The sequence below is a fragment of the Mastigoproctus giganteus genome, chromosome 2, assembly GCF_048544385.1.
Source record: "Mastigoproctus giganteus isolate SK-2022 chromosome 2, ASM4854438v1, whole genome shotgun sequence".
In the NCBI taxonomy this organism is placed as follows: domain Eukaryota; kingdom Metazoa; phylum Arthropoda; class Arachnida; order Uropygi; family Thelyphonidae; genus Mastigoproctus; species Mastigoproctus giganteus.
In genome coordinates, this window is record NC_143576.1 from 80,728,245 (window position 1) to 80,755,715 (window position 27,471).

Here is a 27,471-nt window from a genome sequence, read left to right on the forward strand (position 1 = left end):
ATGCCCAAGATCTGCCGCAGGCATCGCATTTGGAATACCTCAAGTTTGTTCAAATCTAACTTGAGACAAATCCATGTTTCCGATCCGTAAAGAAGAATGGGCAGGATCAAAGTCCGGAAGAGTCGGATTTTAGTCTTTGTGGAAATGTTGGTCCTCTTCCACAGACACCATTTGAGCGAGGCGAACACAGTGGCCGCCTGTCCAATTCTGCTATGGATTTCCATGGTGGATGCAACTTTCTTCTCCTGGACCAGCGACCCAAGGTATTTAAAGTCCTGCACTTGCTCGATCTGGACGCCTTCGAGATAGATGGTGGCTTGCGACCCATCTGTTGTCAGGGCCTTTGTCTTACCAGCATTGATCTTCAAACCGTATGGCCGGGCAATGCGGGCAATGTCGTAGAGGATGTCCGTGGCTTCAGCGTCGTTACCGGCAAGGATAGCACTATCATTAGCAAACATCAGGTCAGTCACATAGTGATCCTTGTCATATTGTATGCCCTGTCTGTTTCTGAATGCTTGCCTCATAATGGCGTCGACCACGATGTTGAAAAGCAACGAGGAGGCTACATCCCCTTGGCGGACTCCAGTTTGGATGGTAAATTCCTCAGATAAATCGTTCTGGATGCGCACCTGGCTGGTTAAACCATTGTATGCAGTTTGGAGGAGTGTGATGACTTTTCGAGGTACATGTTCAACCTCTAGTAGTTTCCATAAGGCAGGCCGGTGGACACAGTCGAAAGCAGACTTAAAGTCAATGAAAACAATGACGGTTCGCTGTCCACACCGGATCCTCTCCTCCATCAGCTGACGAATGGCAAAGATTTGATCACAGCATCCTCGCCCGGGTCTAAATCCTGCCTGTTCTTCTCGACTTCTTTGCTCGCCATCTTTTTGCAGTCTTGACTGGATGATCTTCATAAAGACCTTTCCGATGATGGAAAGGAGGCTGATGCCACGGTAGTTCTTGCAGTCCCGGTTATCACCTTTCTTGTGGATCGGTACGATAATGGCTTTCCTCCATGTTAACGGAATTTGTTCAGTGCACCAGATGGTTTTGAGGAGTGAGTGTAGTCGGCGAAGCAGTACATCTCCCCCGGCTTTGATCGCTTCTGTGGTGACTTGGTCCACTCCTGGTGCCCTGCCATTCTTCAGGGATTGTATGGCTGCTTTCACTTCTTCTACTGTAGGCTCAACATCGACCATGGAGACCTCAGGGGGGTCGATCGAGAGTGCTGTTGCTGGCGGTCCCTGAGGTGGGTCCGCAAATAACCTTACAATGTCTATGAGAAAATCCTTGAGTGTAGTGGGGTCTTCTTTGGCAAACATTTAAAAAATAATCTCTTTCATCAACATTGAATATGTCTTTGGGTTTGTAGTTCTCCATAATTTTTTTTTTTTTTTTTTTTTCAAAACTGTTGCTTTCCAATGGATACAGTCTTCTTAAATTACAACTCCACTTTCATCAGAAATAACTTTTGCGAGTAAGCCGTGACACGTTTTAAATTTGTCCAGCCAACCAGAACTGGCTTGGAATATTTTGTGCCCCAGAAGAGATGTGTATTCCTTAGCCTTTTCTTTTATTAATGGCCCTGATATCGGCATGTTTTGGTCTCGAATCAACTTTACCCACTTAAAGGCTACATCTTCGTACAGGCATAATTTGGCATGCTTCTGACGAGGTCCCCTTTCCTTAAACTGTTTAAGAATCAAAATGCAATTTTTCAGAATGATCGATAAACTATTGGCAGGAATAGGATACCAAATTTTAAAGTAATTTCTTCTTTTTTTTTTAACACCCCAATCTACACTTCCACTACACTCAAAGATTTCCTCTTAGACATTGCAAGGCTGCATGCACAGCAGCTAAAACAAAACTGATTTAGGGACCTCTTGTACCTACCATGTAAACAGAGACGGGTAAAATTTAGTGAAAGTGTGGATGACTCATTTCTGTGAAACAACAGATGAATTTCCAGGATAAAGGAAAATCACTATTTCCTAATTCTCTAATAGGACGATATATATATTAGGAAATTGTAGTCAGCAAAAAAGCAAGCCAAATAGGAAGCAAATACAAAAAAAAAAAAACAGTAACAAACAGGTGCCTACAGTAGAAAACAGGTTGACCAGAGCCATTGTTCGTGTCGGGAATATGCCTTAATCTTTGCCAGTGGCTCTGGGGTGCCTCCGTGGGCAGGAGCAGCAGTGCATAGCATACACTTGATTAGACCGAGGTTCGAGCCCATGACCACCAAATATGGAGGATGCGGAAAGGTCAGGAAAGACCACAACATATCCCTGGAGCAATATGGCTTAATTGCTAATGCTCCTAAAAATCAAAATGACAACAACAGTGGCTCTGGACACATATAAATGGGAGTTGACCAGCCGACTTCTCAACCTAGTAGAGGTGGTTGTTATAGGTTTTAGGGGCACCACTAAATTGTGGAATGTTTTAGCTCTTAAGAATTAATCCCTCTTAGCATTTAAGAGCTAAAGGGATTAATTCTTATAGATCTTAATTTGCACTTTCTACAGCATCAGCTCTATTGCCTAAAGGCTAGAGGTGCAAACAATGCTTACCCAGGTCTCTCTCTCGAAATTAATTTGTTATATGGAAATTTTTCTTCATAACACAAACTATTTTCAATGTAATGACCAAGGGGGAAATCAAAAAAAATCACTAAATAGAAAAATTTACTATATGGAAGTTGGTTAAAGTGAGGTCTGACTGTATTTTCTTAATATGTTGGCTTTGCTGATATAATAGTATATATAATTATGATATGTAAATTAGGAAATAGTAGTTAACAGAAAGGCTAGCCGAGTATGAAGTGAATACAAAAAAATCGGCATTAACAATAGCAACAAACAAAACAGGAGGAGAGATAACTAAATGAAGAGTAGGAAGTTACATAAGGAATATGTTCTGAAATAATTTAATTTAGATAAATTACCAGTTAGTGCAAGTTTAGCAGTGCTTCCTTGATGGCACCAAGACCAAACTGCATGAAATATCACTATAAATAGAAGCTCAAAACAAACCACAACACATGACCATTAGTGTGAAATAAAATAAGTTAAGACAGCAGACTGCTGTGCTCCATCTTGGTGGAGGTTACAAGACTAACAATGGCCGTGGAATCACAGCCTTTTAGTTGTTAAACAACTCAATGCATTACCAACCTGAGAGATAAACTGATCAGCCCACCAATGTATAATTATATAATGAGCAACAGTGGCCCTTATACAGTGTGAAATTATAACATAATAGATTACAGAACCCATAAAGCAATACCCAGCCACTGACAGAGAAAGCTTAAATAATGTGAAGAAAGAGAATTTAGGCCATCAGTGGCAGTATGAATAGTGCACTGTGATCTCAGCTTACTGCTGAACCATGTAATATACATTCAATAAATTAATTGAGTGAATAATAAAATGAGAAAAGAAAGGAAAAAAAAAATTATAGCAAGATGTACATTAATGACTACAAAGCAATAAGTACCACATATTGCCAAATAACGCAAGTACGATATATATTAGGAAATTGTAGTCAGCCAAATAGGAAGCAAATACAAAAAAAAAGTAACAATTAGCAACAAATGTAGGGGGTAAATACATTAAGAATAGGGAGTTGTAGAAGAAATATATTCCAAAAGAATTTCAGAATTCATTAACAATTGAGGATTGTGCCGGGAAGGAGGATTAAATAAATTAAGAATAGGGAGTTGTAGAATGAATACATTCTGAAATTATTTTGCAGCATATTTCTTTGGAATGTACTGCTTTTTGGGTGCTCTGACCTGTTATGTTATACTTTCTCATTGCATGAGGGCCACTGTTACTCATATCTGTTGCATTAATGGGTTGATTAGTTTATCTGTCGGCTTGGTGGTAGTAGGAGTAGTAGTGGCATGTGATGCAAGAAAGCAAGTGTATGAGCTTATGCAGCATCAACAAAAAAAAAAAAAAAAAAAAATCGCACCATTCCCTCCAAATGCCTGTCCAGTTCCTCCTTAAATTTATTTAACCTATCAACTTCCACAACGACAGATGGAAGTTTGTTCCAGCAATTAACCACTCGCTGGCTAAAGGCAAATTTCTGCATATCTATTCTACATCTGCCTTTTCTTAATTTGAATTTATGCCCCCTTAGGTTCGTAATCTGAACAAGTGGAAGGATCCCATCAGAATTCAGCGTGCTCAACCCATTCAAGGTCTTATACACCTCAATCAGATCACTGCACAGGTGCCTAGTCTCCAGCCACTGCAATTTGCAGAACTTAAGCCTCTCTTGGTAAGAAGATCCCTTCATTCCCCTCACCAATCTTGTTGCCCTTCTCTGTACACACTCAATCAAATCTACATCCTTCATAAAATGAGGCCTCCAGACCTGTACTCAAGGCGTGGCCTGACCATTGCCTTATACAGAGGGGCAATCACTTCCTTTTCCCTGCTAGCAAAATTCCTATATATCATTGACAAAACCCCATGACCTGCCCTGGCAGCCTGTCTGCATTGCTCAGAAAACGTTCATATCTGACTGCACAATTACTCCCAGGTCTTTCATTTTCTACCACCTTAAGTGTAGTACCACACAGTTGGTACGTTTCTCTGGGGTTACTTCTACCCATATGCAGTACTTTGCATTTGTCAAGGTTAAACTTCAGTTGCCACTTCTTAGCCCATCTGCCCAAATTATCTAGATCCTGTTGCAGTAGCACACTGCCATTACTGTCATTAATAATCCTGCCAACCTTTGTATCATCTGCAAACTTCGACACTAAGCCTGATATACCTTCATCAATATCATTGATAAATATACAAAACAACAGAGGACCCAACACCGAACCCTGTGGGACTCCACTAATAACATTAGTCCACGAAGAGCAGCACCCATTAATTACCACCCTCTGTCTTCTCCCACTCAACCATCCTTTTATCCATTGTAGCAACTTACCCTTAATACCATTCTGCTCCAATTTGTAAAATAGTCTTCCACGTGCAACAGTGTCAAAAGCTTTCCTGAAATCCAAATATATGATATCAAAATTATTTTTTGCATCCAGTTCCTTTGTAACTACATCATAATATCCTATCAAATTTGTCAGACAAGACTTTCCCTTAACAAACCCATGCTGCAGTCTTGTCTAGATGATTCTGTAATGCATCTTTAACCAGTGACTCCATTATTTTACCCGGAACAGAAGTTAAACTAACTGGTCTGTAATTACTCGTGTCACCCTTCGATCCCCTTTATGAATTGGGGATACATTTGTACATCTCCAGTCCGTAGGGACATCCCCTGAGTCCAAGGATGCTCTCATAATTATGGCTAAGGGTTTGCTTTGTTGCTTTGCTGCCTCCTTTAATTTAATTGGATAGATCCCATCCACCCCAGGTGCCTTTCTTATGTTTAACTTCAACAATTTCTCCTCCACTTTGCTCTCAGTTATTACAAAATCATTAAGCACCCTGCTAAAACTTGATAACCTTCTGCCATTTTCAAACCTTAACTCATGTGTGAATGTAGATGCAAAATACTCATTCAGTTTGGTAATGCATTGATTTGTTTAAAATCGAAATGCAGTGATTCTGTGATCATTGTTAACCTTGTAACCATCCAACAAAATTACAGTTCCAGTGGTCAGCTGTTTTAATTTATTTTGTTCCACACTGGTCATGTGTTATAGGTTGTTTTGAGTTTCTGTTTATAGTGATATTTCATGCAGTTCGGTCTTTGTGCCATCGAGTTGGCTCTGCTAAATTTCCACCAATTGGTAATTTATTTAGATTAAATTATTTCAGAACGTATTCCTTCTACAACTTCCTATTCTTAATTTAATCATTCTCTTCCCTCCACTTTTGTTTGTTACTATTGTTAATGCTTTTTTTTTTTTTTTTGTATTTGCTTAATACTTGGCTTGCCTTTCTGCTGACTAATGTTTCTTAATTTACATATCATACTTATATGTACTATTGTATCAGCAAAGTCAAAATCATTAAGAAAATATTATTAAAGTCAAAAAAGTTTATGGAAATTCTGCATAAGTCATTTTTCAGTTTAGCTGGTTTAGTTGGGCAAAATGCGGCAAGTTTTGATCTTGCCATAAAACCATGTCCAGTTTTGAATATTGAAATAGCAAGAGATATTTAAAAGTGAAATAGAAAGAATTTGGTATTTATTCAAAATATGCTATCAAATATGCATATAAAACTGATGGGATCTTCATAATCTAAAAAAAAGAAACAAAACAAAGGAATTATAAAATGAAATGCTGCTTGCTTTATGAAAATTTATCTTGGTAACTTAATTTCTTCCAGTAGAGCATTCAATCTTTCAAGAATGTGAGTCAGAGGGATGCCTGAAATTTTTTATTTATTTTTTTTTAGGAATATTAGCAACTAAGGCCATATTGCTCTGGGGATATGTGGTGGTCATTACCTGACCTTTCCGTATTTGGTAGTCATGGGCTCAAACCCCAGTCTAATCAAGAAGCATGTACTACGCACTGCTGCTCCTGGTTGTGGAGGCGCCAGGATGCCTGAAATACATTCATAAAGCAACATACAGTTTAAGCACATGTTACATTTCATAACTTGTGCATAATTAATAAATTGTGGAAATAGCTCAACAAAGATTTACAGTGGCCAGCAAAAATAGCAGAAAAAAAAAATCTTAAAAATAAATTAAAATACATCATTTTAGCATGGCAGTGGCAGAAGTGTAGCTAAAATTGTCTTTAAAATAACATTTCTGCATTAAATGTCATGATATATTTTCTTTCATGCTAGTTTTTTTTTTTTTTTGCATTCCTTCCTATTTAACTTGCCTATCTGCTGATTACTATTTTTTTTCTGACTTACACATACCTGGCAGCATGCATTAGGTATTGCTGTGCAGCTACCAAACCATTACTTACTATTTATTTTTCTTTCTTTATTTAGTGTCTTCATTTTTTTCTCTTTTATTAAAATTTATTTAATATATATATTAAATTAGTTTTTTATTATAGTGTGTGTATATATATATATATATATATATATATATATGAATGTTTTGATTTTGTTTTTAATAAAAGGTTGTTAATCATTAATTATATAAATTAACAAATTTAAGTTTTTCACTATATATATATATATATATATATATATATATATGAAATAAGGCATTTTTGCCTAAAACTGCTATTTCATTCATGAAAATTACAAGAAAAATTGCTACATGCACAATGTGTATTAACTTTTATTTTGTAATTTTATGCAAGACAGTGAACATGCATACATTTATTATACTGTTTGAAATGATATTATTTGAGAAAGAATAAACTTTTATTTATTAATATTTATTATAATATAATATTTGAAATAGAATTAACCTTTATTTATTAAAAAAACACCAGATTCTTATATATTGTAGAAATATTAAGAGAGTGGAATACAGAAATGGTTAAAAATTCAAAAAATCGTATTTATTTTTCTCTCCTGTATATGGTTTTACCTTCTCATTGTGAAAAGTTTTGGATTTTTTGCTTTAGATAGTTAACTCGTTAACCACTGTGAGACACTATGTTCATGTCTCAGCTCTTTCAGTGTGATAGGCCTTGAGATGCTTACTGCTTTTATAGTTTATTCATTTTTACTCTGTGAGACAGCAAACACTTCTCAACACATTGTCATATGAACATTTCATATAAGTGCCCCCGAGGAACCCGAAAATGATTTTACCCTGCATTTATGTGAAATTGCCTTGTAGATAATTAGGCTATTTATTGAATACCCTTTTTATGTTTTCTTTTTTGTATCCTAGAGGGAAATCTATATTAAAGTTTTGAACAATAGAGTAATACAAATATAATAAAGCATAATTATATTAGAGCTGGAAAAGGAATTAGAAAATGTGAATTGGAATATCATCGGTTTGGCTGAAACAAGAAGAACAAATGAATCACTTATAAGTTTATCAAGTGGAAATCTGCTGTACACCAATGGAAACAGTGAAAGAAGTGAAGGTGGAGTTGGGTTTCTGGTCCATAAAGATTTTAAAAACAACATTTTGGAATTCAAAAGTACATCACCAAGGGTGTCAAGACTAATACTCAAGATTTCTAAGAGGTACAAGCTAAAGATTATAATGATTTATGCACCAGCATCGAGCCATGATGATGAAGAGGTTGAAGAAATGTACACTGAAATTGAGTCTTCTAGATGAGCAGAAAATCCACTACACTATTATTATGGGGGACTTCAATGCTAAGGTTGGAAAAAGGCAAAACAGCGCAGAAAGAGGAACTATAGGAAATTTTAGAATTGGTGAAAGAAATAAAAGAGGTGAAAGACTTGTGGAATTTGCAGAATCTCAAGGAATGTCAGTAATGAACACTTTTTTCAAGAAAAGGGTGAACAGAAAGTGGACATGGAAGAGTCCAAATGGATTAACAACTAATGAAATCGACTTCATCCTCACTAACAGAAGATATATTGTGAATGATGTTACCGTCCTGAATAAGGTAAATGTTGGAAGTGATCCCAGAATGGTAAGATGTACACTTGATATAGATGTAGGAAAGGAAAGGAAAAAACTGACTCGAGTAAATAATACAAAGGTCTTTGAAATAACAGAGGAGGAGAAAAAGCAGTATGTACTGGAACTTAAGAACAAGTTTGAGCTTCTGCAGACTGCTCAGGACCAAGATATCGACGAGGAATATTACAACTTTCTGAAAGTGATAAAGCCCAAGAAACCTATAGGGAAACAGAAATCCAAAGAAGAAAAAAATTAGTCAAGAAACACTTGTCATGATGAACCAAAGACGACAAATGAAGAGCAAGAAAAACACTGACAGGGAGAAAATTGAGTATACTGAGTTATGCAAAGCCATTAGAAAGAGATTCAGAGAGGACATAAGAAGATTTAACACAAGAAAAGTAGAACAAGCATTAAGGGAAAACAAAGGATTTAAATCAGCAGCCATGAGCAGTAATACAGAAAGACAAATGATACTGAAACTGAAGAATAGCGATGGTGTACTTATAAACAGCAGAGAAGGCATAATTCAAATCTCTATAGTAGTCTTCTGCATAATGCAGAAGACTACTATAGAGAATTATATAAGGAGCGAGGGAATGATACCAGCAGTGGGGAAGATGGATTGCAAAGTAGCAACACATACGACATACCCGATATTCTTCCTGATGAGGTAGAACATGCATTGAAGAATCGGAAAGTCCCGGGGGAAGATGAAGTTACTGTAGAGTTGTTAAAATTGGGAGGAAGAGACATAACACAAAAACTGGCAAGGCTCTTCACAAAGTGCATTACAAAAGGTGTGATGCCTAAGCAGTGGAATAATGCAATCATAGTTTTGCTGCATAAGAAAGGAGATAAATCAGAAATTGGAAATTATAGACCAATTAGCTTGTTATCCCATATCTACAAGTTGTTCACAAGGGTCATTACTAACAGATTAGAAAGAATACTTGATGAGAATCAACCGAAAGAGCAAGCTGGCTTTAGGACAGGATTCTCAACTATGGATCACCTTCACGTAATATCACAGCTAATGGAGAAAGCAAATGAATATAAAACACCATTATGCCTGGCATTTGTGGATTATGAAAAGGCATTTAACTCCATACAGCATAAGGCAATGTTTCGGGCACTGGAAAGACAAGGCATAGATACTCCATATATTATGATTTTGAAGAAAATATATGAGAGTGCTACATCCTTTATTAGACTAGACAAAGACAGTAGGAAATTTAAAATCGAGAAAGGAGTTCGACAAGGAGACACAATATCTCCGAAGCTGTTTACTGCTGCCCTTGAGGAAGCTTTCAGAAGATTAGACTGGTCGCAGAAAGGAGTCAATGTGAACGGAGAGTACCTAAACCATTTACGATTTGCAGATGACATTGTGGTCATAAGCCACGATCCCAAAGAAGTAGAGGAAAATCTTAATCAGTTATGCACAGTTAGTAAGGATTTTGGACTAAAGATGAATATGGCTAAAACAAAAGTAATGATGAACAAGTATGCCACGGAAAGGGAAATAATGATTGAAGGAGCAATAATTGAAAAGGTGGAGTCATATACTTATCTGGGACAAGTTATTAGCTGTAATAATGATAAATGGCTGGAAGTCAAGAGAAGAATAAATTTTGGATGGATAGCATTCAGGAAATATAGTTACATACTGAAGAGCAATATCCCAGTTTGTCTGAAACGTAAAATAATGAATCAATGTATACTCCCCACCATGACTTATGGAAGTGAAACGTGGGCACTCACCAAAAGAATGGAAGAGAAGCTAAGAACTACACAGCAAAGAATGGAACGAATTATATTGGGAATCAGACTGTTAGATAAGAAGAGAAACACATGGATTAGGCAGCAAACTCAAGTAAAGGACATTCTTATTAAAACTAAAGAACTAAAATGGTCTTGGGCAGGACACATAGCTCAAAGACATGATGACAGATGGACTAAGAAAATAACAGAATGGTACCCAAGAGGAGCTAGAAGAAAACCTGGAAGACAAAGGCGGAGATGGATAGATGAAATTCATGAGTTTTTGAGTAGTAAATGGATGGCCAGTGCTCAAAACAGAAGGAACTGGAAAGTTGCTGGAGAGGCCTTCATCCTGCAGTGGATTGAAAATGGCTGATGATGATGAATAATTTGATTTGAAAAAGGAAAAAAATCACTTTCCGTAAACAAGTACTACTAGACAAGCAATATGAGGCATGCTTACATGTCACAAGACCAAATGTGAATCTTTTTTTTTACAGTTGGTCCTTTTGACATATGAATTTTCTTGCAAAAAATATAAAAAACCCAACCTTTTCTGTTTTTTGTCATATAAGCCTATGTAGTACACACGCTAGGCATCATAATAACAAATAAAAAGTTGGTGGCGCACATAATTTTTTCTTTAAATTGCAGTGGTTATTGGTCAAAACCATCATCTACATTGTCCAAATCCACAAAATTTTCATTAAGCTTAGCTTTATATGAAACAGAGGAAGCGGTACCAACTGAGGATTCACATATTTGACATGACTTTTCCCAGGAATGATTTTTTTTTTTTTTTTTCAGTGCCATTTCTTGATAACATAGTTTTATTGCATGACTAATCTACAAACAGATAGCAGCAATCCAAGAAAAGCATGCTTGCCTTTATTCCAAAAGAATGGTTTAAGCACATTGAAGACTTTGTTTCTGTTATAAAATAAAACTTCTTTTGACCTTACTTCAGATAAATCAATAAATAGATGTTGTCCTTCAGATTTGTGCTCAGGTATCTGGTCTTTCACCACTCCATTTGTATCTAAACATGCACAAAAGGGAATCCTGTACATAAAATATTTGAAATTTTTCATTTCTGTTTCGAAATATGGAAATTCTTATACCATCTGCTAAAAAATTCCATTCTGATGGTCTTAATTCTAAGTTTTGACTATTATTTTGATAGATTTAAATCACATTCTAGATTATTAAACTCACTCTATTCAGTTAGGTTTGGTTCTTTGCTACTCTATGGAATGACTTATATCCTCTATTTGGTTCTTTTCTTAATCAGGTATGGGAAGTTCTTTCCAATTAATTGCTGGTATAGGATAGGACGATCTTCATGCAGGACTGGCTTCATATATATAGTTTTCATTATAGTTATTTGGCTTATTCCATATAATGGGAACAGCAAATGGCATGCTCTTCTTTCCTTTCATTATTCAGTGAGGTTAACATAACACAATATGCTGCATACACTAAGTACCCAACTGTTATCTTGATATCCCAAATGTTATCCAAGGTAGTGATTTAAAAGTTTTGTTTAACCATTTTTTTATTTTATTTTATATATATATATAGGCATTGTTTTTGGTGTAATCAGCACACAAAACAATAGTCTAGTGAATTCATATGGATAGTAGAGGCATATGATGCAAGAAAGCAAGCTTTATACAGTCAGCCAAAAAAAAAAAAAAAACCCTTCTCATTCACCCATCTATTTACTCCAAATGTTTGTCTAGTTCTGCCTTGAATTTATTTAAGCTGTCAGCTTCCACAATGACAGATGAAGTTTTTTCCAGCAATCAACCACCCGCTGGCTAAAGGCAAATTTTTGCACATCTATTCTGCCACTGTCTTCCCTCAATTTGAATTTATGTCCCCTCAGGCGAATAATCTGGCCAAGAGGAAGAATCCCATCAGCATTGAGCTTGCTCAAGCCATTATACACCTCAATCAGATCACCCCACAGATTCCTAGTCTCCAAATACTACAATTTGCAGAACTTGGGCCTTTTTTCATAAGCACAATCTTTTGTTCGATTCACCAATCTCGTTGCCCTTTCTCTATGCGCATTCCTTCAGCTCTATATCCTTCCTAAAATGAGGCCTCCAGCCCATCTGCTCAACTTTATACAGTACTCAAGGTGTGGCCCGACCATTGCCTTATACAAGGGAATAATCACTTCCTTTTCCCTGCTAGGAAAAATTAAAATTTTTTTTTTTTTATATAATCTGCAAAAAGTTTAACTTTAAAAGTTAAAATTCTTGTATATCATTGACAGGACACCATGAGATACCCTTGCAGTCTGTGCACTGCTCAGAAAATTTCATATCTGACTGCAAATTTATCCACGTCTTTTTTTTTCATTCTTCGCTACTCTGAGTGTAGTATCACACAATTGGTGCATTTCTCTGGGGTAACATATGCAGTAAAGTACTGCATATGTTATCCATATGCAGTACTTTACATTTGTCAATATTAAACTTCATTTGCCACCTTTCAGCCCATCTGCTCAACTTTTCTGGATCCTGTTATAGTAGCTTATTGTCATTTCTGTCATTAACAACTCGCAACCTTTGTATCGTCTCCAAAGTTGGACATTAAGTCTGATATACCATTAAGTGATCAATATTAATAAATACTGAAAACAACAATGGGCCAAACACCAAACCCTGGGGGACTCCACTAATAATATTAGCTCATGAAGAGCAGTGTCCATTGATTACCACTCTGTCTTCTCCCACTCAGGGACAAGCAAATAAAATAGTAAATTACACAACCAGCCTTGAAAGCATATAAATGACACTTGATTGTGTAACACAATATGCTGCATAAAACTGTTTTTCCTACTTTTATCATGATCTCCCAAATGGCATCCAAACTACAGATAACTGTCAATTAACATACACGGTCCAAACAGAAAAAATTCCTCTACTCATTAAAGGGATCTGACTGAGTATGAGTCGGATCCCTTTAATGAGTAGAGGAATTTTTAAGGCCTCTTCATGAAGTTAGCTGATGAGGTTGATAAGAAGAACCTGTACCCTCAGGCAAAGGGAGCAGGATTCTTCCCGTCCCCATGAGTTATTCCTGGTTTTTTAACTTGCGCAGCATGTAAATTTGGCCTGTGAACACACATTTTATGCAAGCTAAATACACAACTTTTCTAATATTTGCTGACCCACACTGTTTGTGTGTATAGTTGTTCATTATTCATCAGTGTACTCTTGTAAATATATTTGAGGAAGGAATGATGAAATGGCAGTACTGTTAGTACCTTGCCCTTTCCTCTGGAACATTGTTCTGGACGAATTTTTGGCCTTGGATCTGGGCCCTGTGGAAAGCCTGGCCTTAGCAGATGACATGATTTTCCTTATAAAAGGTAACACGCGAGTGGTTGTAAAGCAAAGATCAAATGCTGCCCTCTTGCAGCTGCAGGAGTGGGCATAAATGCACATGCTCAAAATATCACTTAAAAAAAACCAAACAGATACCTCTAAAAGGCAATTTGGACTTTAGTCCACAAATTAATTAACAAGACTACTATAAAAATAGTTACAGAACTAAAATATCTTGGAGTGGTCTTTGATTCTAAATTAACTTTTTATCCCCATTTGACCTACTTGGCGAAGAAAGTGAGAAATTATGCAGGTATGATTGCCACGATCAGACTGGGGACTCAAAAGAAAGACCCTGGCAATCATATACCATGCAGTGTTCCTACCTATTATCACCTATGGAGCCAGTACGTAGTTCACCAGCTCGGCCATAGTAAGAAACAGGAATAAATTAGAATTGATACAAAGTACAATACTTCTCACCATTACCAGAGCATGTTGCACACCTGCGAGACAGTTTCTGGCCGTAGCTCTCCTACTTTACCTGGAAGTAGCCAAAAGAGGCTTGTATTATAGACTTAAAAAGGGCATACCCACAGAATTTCTGGGAATAGCCCTTGATACAGCCAGCACCTTCAATGCTGGAAGAAAAAGAATAGCCATAAAGCTCCATGAGCTATGGCAAATAAAATTGGAGCAGGAAACCAGAGGGCTAGTTACCAAAAGGTTTCTGCCAAGGGTGGCAATGATCAGTCCAAAGCTGCCTAAGTGGTATGCCCTTGGACTTTTTACATCATTCATATTGACAGGTCATGGCTCCCTAAAAGCAAAACTAACCTCCCTAGGGTTGACTGATGACGAGAAGAGGAGAAGAACATCTATTCATTATAGAAGAGGAAAATTATAAAGCCTTTACAACCTTCACACAGAAAGTATTTGAAATGTGCAGAACTATCCAAAGAATGGCAATTCAGCCCCCTGGAAATTAAATAATAATCAACAGTTAAAATTGCCCATGTCTCCCACCACACCCAGATGATGACCTGATAACTATCAAGACAGTAGTATTCTGCACCCTGACATGACAAAACCAGATTGACCTGGGTACCCCCTAGGATTACCCTGCCATGTGTAGGAATCTGGGGCCCCACACTAAATAAGTAACCGTGTGGGAGAGGGAGATGTACATGCAGCCAGGAAAGCAGATTAGCTGAAAAATATCATTAAGTTGGTAGCAAGGGGATGCAAGTAGAATGAATAGGCTGGTCACTGAGTGAATTAGGAATTACGGTAAAAGGGAATAAATGTCAGTTTTGGTGAAAGAAAGACAGATCCAGCGCAAGGGAAAGAGAGTGAACAAGTGTCATTGGTGAATGGGAATAAGTGGAAGAGCAATTGTAATTGGCTGAAAGAATACAAAGTTAATAATAGCTTGCACTACTTTATATATACTAACAAACATTTACTAACAACACTGACTGCATTCTCCCCTAGCCTTCTAAAAACATGCGGCTAGGCCTGCATCACAACTGAAGAATAATAGTAGGTTGAGGTGCTCTGGAGAGTGCAGTGCAGAAATCAAGAGTCAAACAAGTGAAATGAAATCCAGAAGAATGAATGAGAGGGTAAATGTGTGAGAAAAAGAACACAAACCATAAATGTTAGTTAAGTTCACACTAACCCTAGTTTTAATCTTTTATATTCTTTCTTATTTAGCTTAATTATTAAGCATCAGTATTTAAATTACATTACACACCATTGCATCTCCCCCCCCCCTGGTGTGGGAGAAAGATGAGTGAGTGAAAAAAAAAAAAAAATATATATATATATATATATATATATATATATAATAACAGGAAAAAAAATTATTATGAACTATAAAAAAAAGTATAAAAGTAGAATGTAAATGCGGATTATAAATGAAGTAAATGCCTCCCCCCTCTGCCTGGTGGGTTCCACACTGTCAGATAACATATCCCACAGCCAGAGTGGGATGGACAGTTTGACCTTCCTACCGGATTCGACAAGACATGGACCTGACATGCTGCCGATGAAGACATGCTGTGGCTTTGCTGCCAACACTCCATTTGGAAAACTGAACTGGGTACTCTAACCTGGTTCCCTTTAAAACCACATTCCCAGGCAGGGAGGGAGGAGATGGGTTTCTGTCTCCTCCCCTCCCTGCCTCCCCCATACTTCACCTGGTGGGACTCATCCTCACTGACCTCTTTGGGGATGCCTACTCTATCATCCTCATCCTTCTACCTGTTTCCCCCCACCAGCCTTCTTCAGTCTCCCCCCACTCTAACTAAACCAACTGAATACACCCCTAACAATGCTGCCAGATTCTAATCAGGGTCAAAAAATTCGACCGCTTTCTCGTAAACCTCTTTTGGCCTTTCCAAATTCTGGTATTCACTCCCTCCCTTTTTTTTTTTTTTTTAGGCCTTGCCACTGAAATCCTTGGAAATTAGGTGGTGGAACCTGCCAGAGTACTTAAATAATCTATTGAGTTCCTGACCTGCCTCCTCATGGCAAAGTGCGGGCAGCAGTGGATCCCAATAGGGGCCCAATGGCTAAATGGTCAGAGAAACAACAGAACATAACACTACACAACAAACCACTCCCCACACACTTTTTAAATCTCTGGCCTCCACAGAATTCTGTGTCACTTACAAAGAATACAATGCGGAGATGGGGGACCCCCCCGGTGCTATCAGACAATTAACACACTTTACTGTTAGTACTAGTGTTAGTAGTGGCAAATGATGCTAGAAAGCAAGCTTATACAACATCAACCAAAAGAAAAAAAAAAATTCTTGCATTACCTGTCCATCTCCTGCAATGGTTTGTCTAGTTCTTTCTTGAATTATTCCAGTTATTATCCACTTCAACAACAGACAGAAGTTTGCCCCAACGATCAACCACCTGCTGGGTGAAGTTTGAATATGATACAAAAGTTGGTATTATGGTTAATGAGAGTTATCATGGTATGTTACTGCAACAAGATATAGAAATGATTAGGCAGATGGACGAAGAAATGGTGAAGGCAAATTTTCACGTCGGTTCTGCGACCATTCGTCCTCATTTTGAATTTATGCTCCTAAAATGTGTCATCTGAGCAGAGGAAGAATGCCATCAGCACTGAGCTTGCTCAATCCATTCAAAGCCTTAAACACCTCAATCATGTCACCTTGCACTGCCTAGTCTCCAATTGTCACAATTTGCAGAACTGAAGCCTTTCTTGGCAAGAGCACCCTCCCTCCCCTTTGTTCCCCTTAGCAATCCCATTGCCCTACTCTGCACCTGTTCCTGCAGCTCTACATCATTTTCAAAAATATGGCTTCCACACCTGTGTTGCAAGAACAGGTGCAGAGAAGGGCAAATGGGATTGCTATCCATATAAAGTACCTTGCATTTTCACTGTTTAAACTTCATTTGCCATTTCTTAGCCCATCTGCATAATTATTTATAGATCTTGTTGCAGTAGCATACCCTGATTACTCTCATTAACCATAATACCAACTTTTGTATCATATTCAAACTTAGACATTAAGCCTGATATACCTTTTTTATTAGTATCATTAATAAATATAGAAATAAACATTGAACCTTGTTGTTCTTATATATTTTAATAAATATAGAAAACAACAATGGGCCCAACACTTAACCCTGGAAACTGTACTGATAACATTAGTCCACAAAGAGCAGTGTCCATTGATAACTGCTCTGTCTTCTCCCACTCCACCCTCCCTTTATCCATAGCCATAGTCAGTAATGCCATACTGCTTCAATTTGTACAGCAGTCTTTTATGTGCAATAGTATCAAAGGTTTTTCCTGAATGAGTATACAGTATCAAAATTTATTGTTTGCATCCAGTTCTTTTGTTATTGCATCACAGTATCCAATCAAATTGGTCATACAAGATTGTCACTTAACAAATCCATTCTGTGACTGAAGTATACTGCACTCCTGTCTAGTTGGCCCTGTATTATTTGTTTAACTAGCAACTCCATTATTTTTCCCTTGAACATAATTATAGCTAAGAGTTTGCTTACTTTCTTTCCTACCTCCCTTAACATAATTGGATATATCCCATCCACCTCAAGTGCCTTATTTACATTTAGTGCCAACAATTTCTCTTCTCCTTCCCTCTCAGTTATCACAAAATCATATATCTTCCTGTTAGAATTTGATACACTTCTGGCTTCCTCGTGTGGATGTAGATTCGAAATACCTATTGTTTGGTCAGCAACCTGAGCAGGATCATTAACAGTTAAACCATTTACATCAAGTGGACTAATATGATTCAGCCACTTCCTTGTACTCTTAATATAAGTAAAGTCCTTGCTGCTTTTTTGGGCATTTTTTTCCAGAGAATTCTTGTCATTTGCCTCAACTTGCCTAACCTCCCTCCTTTGCAACTTGATTGCAGACTAGTTTATATCTACCATAGGCTTCTTTATCACCTGATCATTTATATGCATCCCATGCATTTTTCTTCTTGGCCACAAGTCTCATTAGTTCATCCAACATCCATTTAGGTCTAAGCTTTGAACAGTATTTCTTAGTTGGTGTGAAAAGCCTAGTAGCTTCTATGATTACTTACCTGAATGCTTCCTGTTTAGAATTTTCTGTTGGTAACATCATCAATTGGCCCCACTGTATATAATTTAAAAACTGTTAGATCACTGTAGTCACTTTTACAAAGCAAAAGCCCTAACCTTGATGGTAGTTACATATTTAAATATATCCCACATCAATACACTGATCTGTGAGACCTAGTTTTTTTTTTTATCTGCAGGTTCTTAATGCATGAAGAATCACTGCTGATAATAAAATCAAGATTATTGCATGCAATCTCTCTCTCTCTCTCTCTCTGCCTTTTTAACATGCTGCTGTTAGAAGCAGTCATCCAGTAAATCCAAAAAAGTCTTGCTATTGTGTGAGTGACCAATCCACAAGTTCCAATCAATATCTAATTAATAATAAAATCCCCCATTATAAGACATTCTGATTTACTGGCCCATTCAGTTTCTCTGCGTAGTTGTTTGTTATACTCATTACACCTATACATTTTCATTTTCCCACTTATGTCTCATCAAACTGACATCACTTACCACCCATGTCAACCGAAGGCACTGCCTTAGATTTAATATTTCTCTTAAGTATAATACTTCTCCCCACCTATCCTTTCTTGTTTCCTGTTTCTTTGTATTACTTCTTTAGAAAAGAGAAGGAATAAATTCCATTTAATGTCTCCACAGTATCATAACCATCATATTTAAGAAAAATTGATTCTATGCATTGGAAAGAACTATTTTCAGGTCTATACACTCTGTAAGATGGTGTTGTGCTCATTAGCTTGCACTTTATGCATAATCTCTTTCCTACAAATTTATAAATCTTTTATCTCCTTCTTGTGTCCTTACACAAGAACTTGCTCATTCCTTTCAAAACCTTAAACACCTCAATACAGATGCAGATGTTTTTATACAGATGTCTAGTTTTCTGTTTATTGGCCCTCTGCCAGGCACCCATGCTCTTGCTTTTTGTTTCCTATGTACAGAAGGAATGTTTTGTTCATTGATGCTGCCATCTATTGAGAAACCCATTGGAGCATATTTGTTTTATTAGCTATTAATAAAACTTGCTGTCAAATCTGGTATAAATTTGCGGGAGTCATTGTTTAGGAAGCAACCCAGCTGACTCATTCAAGAATCATATAGCTTAGAGCAATATTTCTCATCAGCCAGTCTGCAGACCAACACTGGTTCATGAAACTTTTATTATTTTTAAATATAAAATGACAGAAAGACACTATTTCAACTTGAAAACCGAAAAGTTTGGTTTATTTTTGTGTAGTGTCAAGGATTATACAATTACCTACCTCTAATACTATAACTTGCTAAACTAATTTGTTATAGATTGTGTTCCTGAAAAAACTGCATGATCCTACTTCAGGTAGGAGTATCCATGATCATTCACATCATCAAGACAGAAACCAAGTTGATGCATATCAGTTTGTCTTAACAGTATGAAGTTATGCTTAGATGTATCTGAACTAAATCCTCTTTTGGTGTGATGATGGGATTATACAATTTAATAGCCTTTTAACAAATTAGTTTAGCAAGTTATTGTACAAGATCTAGGTTTGTGTATACTTTGATATTAGCTAATTTATTATTATTATTATTATTATTATTATTAGAGTTATGATTGTTTTACCAGTTTGTGATAAAATAATCATAATAATAAAATGTACTGTGAATCCCACCAATTCATAGTACATTTTGAGTTGAGAACTACTGGATTAGACTATTTGATTAATTGTTGGTTGTGTAAATTAACAGATTACTACACATTTATGTGCCTAACTTTAACACCTTGGTTGAAGGAGACCCACTGCATACTTTTGTTGCTATAATAATTTTAAGCATATTTTTTGCAATTATAAAAATTTCAAGATATTTTAAGCAGAATCAAATAATTTACTTTTTTTGATTTTGTAGAGGACATTTGGGACCACTGGATTGGAAGTGTGTGAAATTTGTTTTAGAGAACTTCCACAGATGGTAAGCTTTAATGTCTGTTTATAAGCACTTCTAGGATACAAATTATTTCATATTTATAGAGAGCCTTTTTTTTTTTTTTTTTATGTTAAGTGCACATATGCAGTCATTTGATTAATAAAATTTTGAGATGTTAAGGGAAGAATTTTTAGACAGGCAAAGGTTACCTAGTACTGATCATGATCAGTAGGTTTTTAGAGTAAAATTTGCAATCGCAAAAATTAAGTGAGCAGACTGTACATATTTTCAAATTAAAATATTATTCTTCTCGTGGTATGCTGCTATTTTAAAGATATCATTCTCCTTTCCATTATGAAATCAGTTCTGAAAATAGAAGTTTCAGAGCTTCAGCTCTTAAATGAATATTAAAAAAAAAAGAAAATGTACTTCTTGAATATAGAAGGAAATAATTTAGGAATAATGAGATACTAATTATTAGATGAAGAATTTCTGATGTCACAATAATAAACTCGTACACCAACTGTTTAAATTGAATTAAGAAAATCAATTTTTATACTGTAAAATAAAATATAGTACAAATAATCTATTTACAATAAATATAAAACTTAAAATGGGTTAAAATAGATATAAAACATTTAAAATATATGATAAAAGTGCTAAAACTAGAGTGTAGCTTTCGGAAGCATCCGCTTCCTTTCTCAACAGTGAATTAAAACTTGCACAACACATCCTTAAATAGCAGGCTCACGGCACTTCCACATGTGGTTCAACCGGCGTATGGACAGTACTCCCTTCATGCGCATTGGAACCGGAAGTGGCTCGGGAGCGCGGAAAGCAAAACTGTTCATCTGTACTGAGGACCACAGCCTCAAAGAGGGGATGCATACATATACCCCTGTCTCTGTTAATAGTATTATTGTCTGATGAACAGATTTGCAAGCTCTCGAGCCACTTGCTGTTCCAGAACCCATGCGTCCAGTCAACGATGACCGCATCCTCTGAGGAGATCTGGTGCTGCATTCTCCCAAAAATGCTGCCTAGGCGATTTAAGGATCGTCTGGGGGGGGGAGCACATGAATGCCATAAAAGATGCAGATTATGGAAAGTCTGCTGTGGTTGAACATTTTTGGGAGAAGCAGCGCCAGATCTCCCCAGAGGATGCAGTCATCGTTGACCAGGCGCATGGGTTCTAGAACCGCAAGTGGCTCGAGAGCTTGCGAATCTGTTAATCAGACAATAATACTACTAAAAGAGACAGGGGTATGAGTATGCATCCCCTCTTTGAGGCTGTGGTCCTCAGTACGGATGAACGGTTTTGCTTTCTACGCTCCCGAGCCACTTCCGGTTCCAATGCGCATAAAGGGAGTACCACCCATACGCCAGTCGAACCACATGTGGAAGTGCCGTGAGCCTGCTATTTAAGGATGTGTTGCGTAAGTTTTAATTCACTGTGTTGAGAAAGGAAGCGGATGCTTCCGAAAGCTACACTCTAGTTTTAGCGCTTTTATCATATATTTCAAATGTTTTATATCTATTTTAATCCATTTTAAGTTTTATATTTATTGTAAATAGATTATTTGTACTATATTTTATTTTACAGTATAAAAATTGAATTTTTCTTAATTCAATTTAAACGGTTGGTGTAAGAGGTTGTTGTGTTTTTTTTTTTTTTTTTGTTTTTTTTTGTTTTTTTTTATTATTGTGACATGAGTTTTTTCCCAACCTCAGAGGCCTGTTTCAAGATATAGAATTTCTGATATATCTTTAAACATCATATGACTAAGTAATGGAAGGTGTATTTTGGGAATAATATTCAGAATGATTTTGCTGAACAAAGAAATGATTTAGAAATAGTTTAAGATGTCCTTTTAAAATGATATTATAGAGATTGATAGGCATTGTGGCAAGACTGGTTTTATAGCAAGAAATTGTTGGAATAAAACTAAAGAATTTGCCAATTATGGAAATGCACCTGAAAGTGCAGAAAATTGAAGGAATAATTATCAAGGATTGCATAGAGATGATTTATGTCCTTATCACTAAAAATAATATATTTCTTATGTACAGTTTTTGCATGTAATGATACTGTACTCTTGACTTCCATTCAGGGATGTATGAGAGGTGCATTACCACGTGTAAAATCTGCTTGCACACAATGAAGGTCAAAAGGTTTTAGATAATAATTGTGTGATGTAAAAGCTTTGGGTCTAAGAGCAGTTCTTTTACATGCTTAGATTCTTGAGGCTTGTTACAGATGTTCTCTCAGGTATGACAGGCTAGGCCTTGCTACCTGGAAGGATAAAACAATGATGGAATTGATATTCAGGTGACATTTGAGCCAAGTGGACTGATTTTCGGTGAAGTCCAGTCATTCTGCAACAGCCAAATCTACTTGTACCTTCTTGATTGCGGGACTCTTAGTAACCCTGAGTATAACCACCATGTGCAAGTCCAAAAATACTGCACCTAGTATCTGGAGAGGACTACTGGGTATGAACCAATGTATGCATAGGTTGAGGTGTGTTGTCCATACCACACAGAGGAATGCCACCCCTCTGTGTTGCCAGACAATATTAAGTGGTAGATGACTGTCATCAACCATTGTAGTACCATCACTTTGCTTATTGGGGGCTTGAAGTGGTGAAACCCATGTCTTCAGAGCAAAGTTCTGTTAACCCACTCCTCCATCTCTTCTTTCATGCAGCATGTCTGATGTTTTTTGTAGTTATCATGAGCATCATGGCAAGATCCAGTCTTCTTTACATTTCATTGCAGCTCTTAAATAGTGTTTGCAGGACAGCCACTAGATAGCCCACCAAATTGAACCTATTGGTAACTCTCTAGGAGGCATCCAGATGAGCTAGTGTATAATCATGCTGCCTCTACTCTGCTAGATAGTGACTGGAGGGAGTCCTATTAATGTGTATGCCTGGGGAGCATTGTTGAGGCCACATTATTTTTTTCGCTTGCATATTCTCTAGAAGGAACTGGGTATGCTGTTTACAAAAATTCATATCCAAAAATTTCATTATTTCATACATGTCAACCCACCTGGCTTTTCTTTACTACTAAATACGTCATGAATAGTCAAACTAATAGAACAAACTATCTGTAGAAAGATCTAAATCTCTCAAACAGTTTTGTTCATTTCCAAAATATACATGGTGTCAGTTCCATTCTCAGTGATATCCATTTACACTTGCTTTTCCTGACAGAATACCACTTATCAGTTGATTCAACCATTGCCCATCACAGTTGTCATAATTATTTGCTGTATGATTGTTTTCACTTCAAAGGTGATACTTGTGGATATATCTGCTCTGATATTCCCTGTCAGAGACTTCATAATTTGGAATCTCCTCTTTTCAAGCTTTGGCTTAAATTCTCTACTTATTCTGCCAAATTCATATGTTGCCTCTGTTGTTCTCCCAACTCCACTAATCACTTGGAATTCTGTCACTTCCTCTCTTCGAAACTAGACACTCTCCAGTCCAACTGTCTTAACAGTGAGGTAATTTTCTTGGGCGATTTTAATGTTCACAACTCCATCTGGCTTCTGCTTTCTAGTCACATTGACCCAGCTAATCAAGATGCTGAGGCTTTTGCAATTACTAATGACCTCGCATAGCTTGTTCATTTAGCTACAATATTAACCACATAGCCAATATTCTTGATCTTTTTCTCACAAACAACTCTTCCAAGTAGGTGAGTGGTCCTCTAGGCACCTCAGATCACAACTTGGTAATGGTCTGCTCTCCAGTGGAGCCTTTCCCTCATGTCCATTCTCAGCCTCACATTTGTTTGGCATTACAGGAATGCAAAATGGGATGATCTGCAAGATTTATATTCTTTCTTCTTTCCTTGGTTGGATTATTGTTTGAAATCTTCTGATAAAGTTTGGACAGATTATGTCAGTGAAATTCTTGTAGGGATGAAATCCTTTATTCTGCACTCCACCTTTAAAGTCTTGTTCTTTGTTTAAACCTTGGCATTTCCAATAAATGCCTTAAGGCTGTTCAAGGTAAGAATGTTACATAACGCAATTGGCATGCATCCAAATCTCCAAGTTCATTTTTGGCCTATTCCAAATCTCCCTACAATTGTAAAGCAGTGATTAATCAGCCCAAACTAGATTTTTAACAGGCTAAGAGTAGAAATATTTGCTTCTTGTTCTAATAGTAGGCAAGCATTTTGGTCTCTTGCTAATGCTATTGGCCACAACTTTGCCCATCTGTATTCTCGCCTTGTTAAATCTTGATGGTTCTATTGTCACCTCAGCTAAAAACGAAGCCAACTTACTAGCATCGTACTTTTCTCCTCATTCTTGTATCGATGATCGTGGTAAACCTTCAACTATTTCCAATATGCTCCACTCAATGCCTCCTGTAGTCTTCCTTCAAAACGATGTCAGAAGAATTTTTAACTATCTTGATGCAAAGAAAGATGTAGGTCCTGATGGTATTTTCCCACTTGTTCTCAAACCTATATTTGTCGATTTACTCCTGTTTTGTGTTGTCACTTTACATATTCTTATTCCACAGGTGTTTTTCCTTCTGCTTGGATATTTGTTCATATCCAGCCAGTTTCTAATAAGGGTGACAAATCTTTCCTATCCAATTATTGTCCCATTGCACTCACTTCTACTCTTTCTAAAGTAATGTAGAAATCCATTAACTGAGCTTTCTCAACCTCCCATGTGATCAATGAAAACCAAAATGAATTCTGTTAGTATTGATACGCTCTTGATATTCTGCCTCATCTTACTCCTCTATGGGCAAAGTGGGAAAAGTTTTTGGTGAAACTCAGGCAGTTACTCTTGACATTTCAAAGACTTCTGATTGTGTTTGGCATAAAGGTCTTCTAAATAAATCTCCATTCTCTGGATTGCCAACTGTTTTTTTTTATATTTGAGTATCCAGTTTTTCCCTCAGACTACTCATGGTAGATGGCTTTCCATCTTAACTTCTCCACTGGTGTTCTGCAAGTTTCAGTTCTTTCTCCCACTCTTTTCCTTTTGTATATTAATGACCTTCTTCCATTGACTGTGAATCGTATCCATATTTTTGCTGATGACAGCACATTGCAGTTTGAGAAACCATGCCTGCCCAAATAGTTTCAACTTCTCGAATATCCACTGCCATTTCCTTAAATGCTGATCCCCAGGTAATTCTCTAATTGGTTAAAGGTAATTGATTACAATCCCTGTAAAATATCAGTCCTGTCTCCATCTGCTCCTCTGCTTGTCATAGACAGCACTCAGATATTTAGACAAATTCACATATGTCTATTCAGGATTACTTTGATGTAATTTTTCTTGGCATAAGCACATTACTAATATTGCTTCCTTTTCATCTAAAAAACTGGGTTTTCTCCTTTGCTCTTGGCATTTTCTTTTTTTATGAACAGCTACTCAATCTGTACAAATCTCAAATCCGCCCTACCAGGGAATCTTATTCCCATATCTTTGGCAGGCTTTTGGAGTCCATTCAAAAGAGGGCTTGTAGGTTAATTATGACCCATCTCTTACAAAACTCTCTGCCCTCTGTCTCATAGATATTCTGTATCTACTGCATGACTCTTATTTAGGTACTTCTATGGGTACTGTTTTTCTTAACTGGCTTTTATAATTCCCCTCTCCCAAACCAGTCCAAACATGTGCCTCAACCAGTCGGCATCCTTTTACCCTCCAACTTCAAACTCATAGAACCAACTTTTCTTCCTCACATATCCTTTCAGCTTCAGTTTTCTAAAACAACCTACTTCACATCTATTTCCTGATAATTACAATCTGCAGAAATTCAAATCTAATGACAACAAATATCTTCTTTCATCTTACCCAACCTTCATCCCGTACATAGTAATAAGTACTATGATGGGTTCTAATAATGTTCATGTTTGTAGTTTTCATTAAAAAAAAAAAAAAAAAAAAAAACAGCATCTGGTGGACATGTAGACATTTTACTTTTTTCCCACTGTCCTCCACTACAGAACAGAATTTTTTGGTATATCTTTAACATCATTAGCATTAGTAGAGGCATATGATGCAAGCTTATGCAGCATCAGCCAAAAAGGGGAAAAAAAACAAACCCACTCCCATTTCACCCCTCCATTCGTTCAAAATACCTGTCCAGCTGAGCCTTAAATTTATTTAGGCTATCAACTTCCACAACAAGGGATGGAAGTCTGTTCCACCAACCAATTACCCACTGGCTAAAGGCAAATTTCCACACATCTATCCTACATCTGTCTTTCCTCAATTTGAATTTATGCCCTCTCAGGTGATTATTCTGAGCAAGAGGAAGAAATCCCTCGGCATTGAGCATACTCAAACCATTCAAGGCTTTATACACCACTATCAGATCACCTTGCCGGAGCCTAGTCTCCAGACACTGTAATTTGCAAAACTTAAGCCTTTATTCGTAAGAGCAACCCTTTGTTCCATTCACTCATCTTGTTGCTCTTCTCTGTACTCGTTCCAGCATCTCTACATCCTTCTTGAAATGAGGCCTCCAGACCTGTATACAGTACTCAAGGTGTGGCCTGACCATTGCCTTATACAAGGGAGTAATCACCTCCTTATCCCTGCTAGAAAAATTCCTGTATATCATTGACAAGACACCATGAGCTACTCTTGCAGCCCATCTGCACTGCTCAGAAAACTTCATATCTGCTTGCACAATTACCCCCAGGTCCTTTTCATTCTCTACCACTGGCAGTGTAGTACCACAGAGTTCAGACATTACTCTGGGATTAGTTTCCCATATGTAGTACATAACATTTGTCAATGTTAAACTTCATTTGCCACCTCTCAGCCCATCTGCTCAACCTTTCCAGATCCTGTTGCAGCAGCATAGTGTCAGTAGTGTTCTTAACAACCCTGCTAACCTTTGTATCGTCTGCAAACTTGATATACCATCATCAATATCATTTATAAATACAGAAAACAACAATGGACCCAACACTGAACCCTGAGGGACCCCACTAATAACATTAGTCCACGATGAGCAGTGTCCATTGATTACCACTCTCTGTCTTCTCCCCCTCAACCTTCCCTTTATCCATAGCAGCAATTTGCCTCCAGTGCCACACTGCTCCAATTTGTGCAGCAGTCTTCCATGTGCAACAGTATCAAACGCCTTTTTTAAGATCCAAATATATAATATCAAAGTTATTCCCTGCATCCAGTTCTTTTGTGACTGCATCATAGTATCCAATCAAATTGGTCAGGCAAGACTTCCCCTTAACAAAACCATGCTGTGTCCGAGCTATAACTGAAGTCTTGTCTAGATGATCCTGCAGT

General features: G+C 37.1%; 1 protein-coding gene across 3 annotated transcripts in view; it reads left to right on the forward strand.

Annotated features, from left to right (window-relative positions):
* Window positions 1-27,471, forward strand: part of LOC150089360 (E3 ubiquitin-protein ligase arih1-like) — a 269,746-nt gene that overhangs the window by 37,452 nt on the left and 204,823 nt on the right. For all 3 annotated transcript variants that reach the window (XM_090368540.1, XM_090368542.1, XM_090368541.1), the window contains exon 4: window positions 20,151-20,213. In XM_090368540.1, the coding sequence (XP_090224666.1) occupies window positions 20,151-20,213 (63 nt within the window). The remainder of the gene's footprint in view (window positions 1-20,150; window positions 20,214-27,471) is intronic.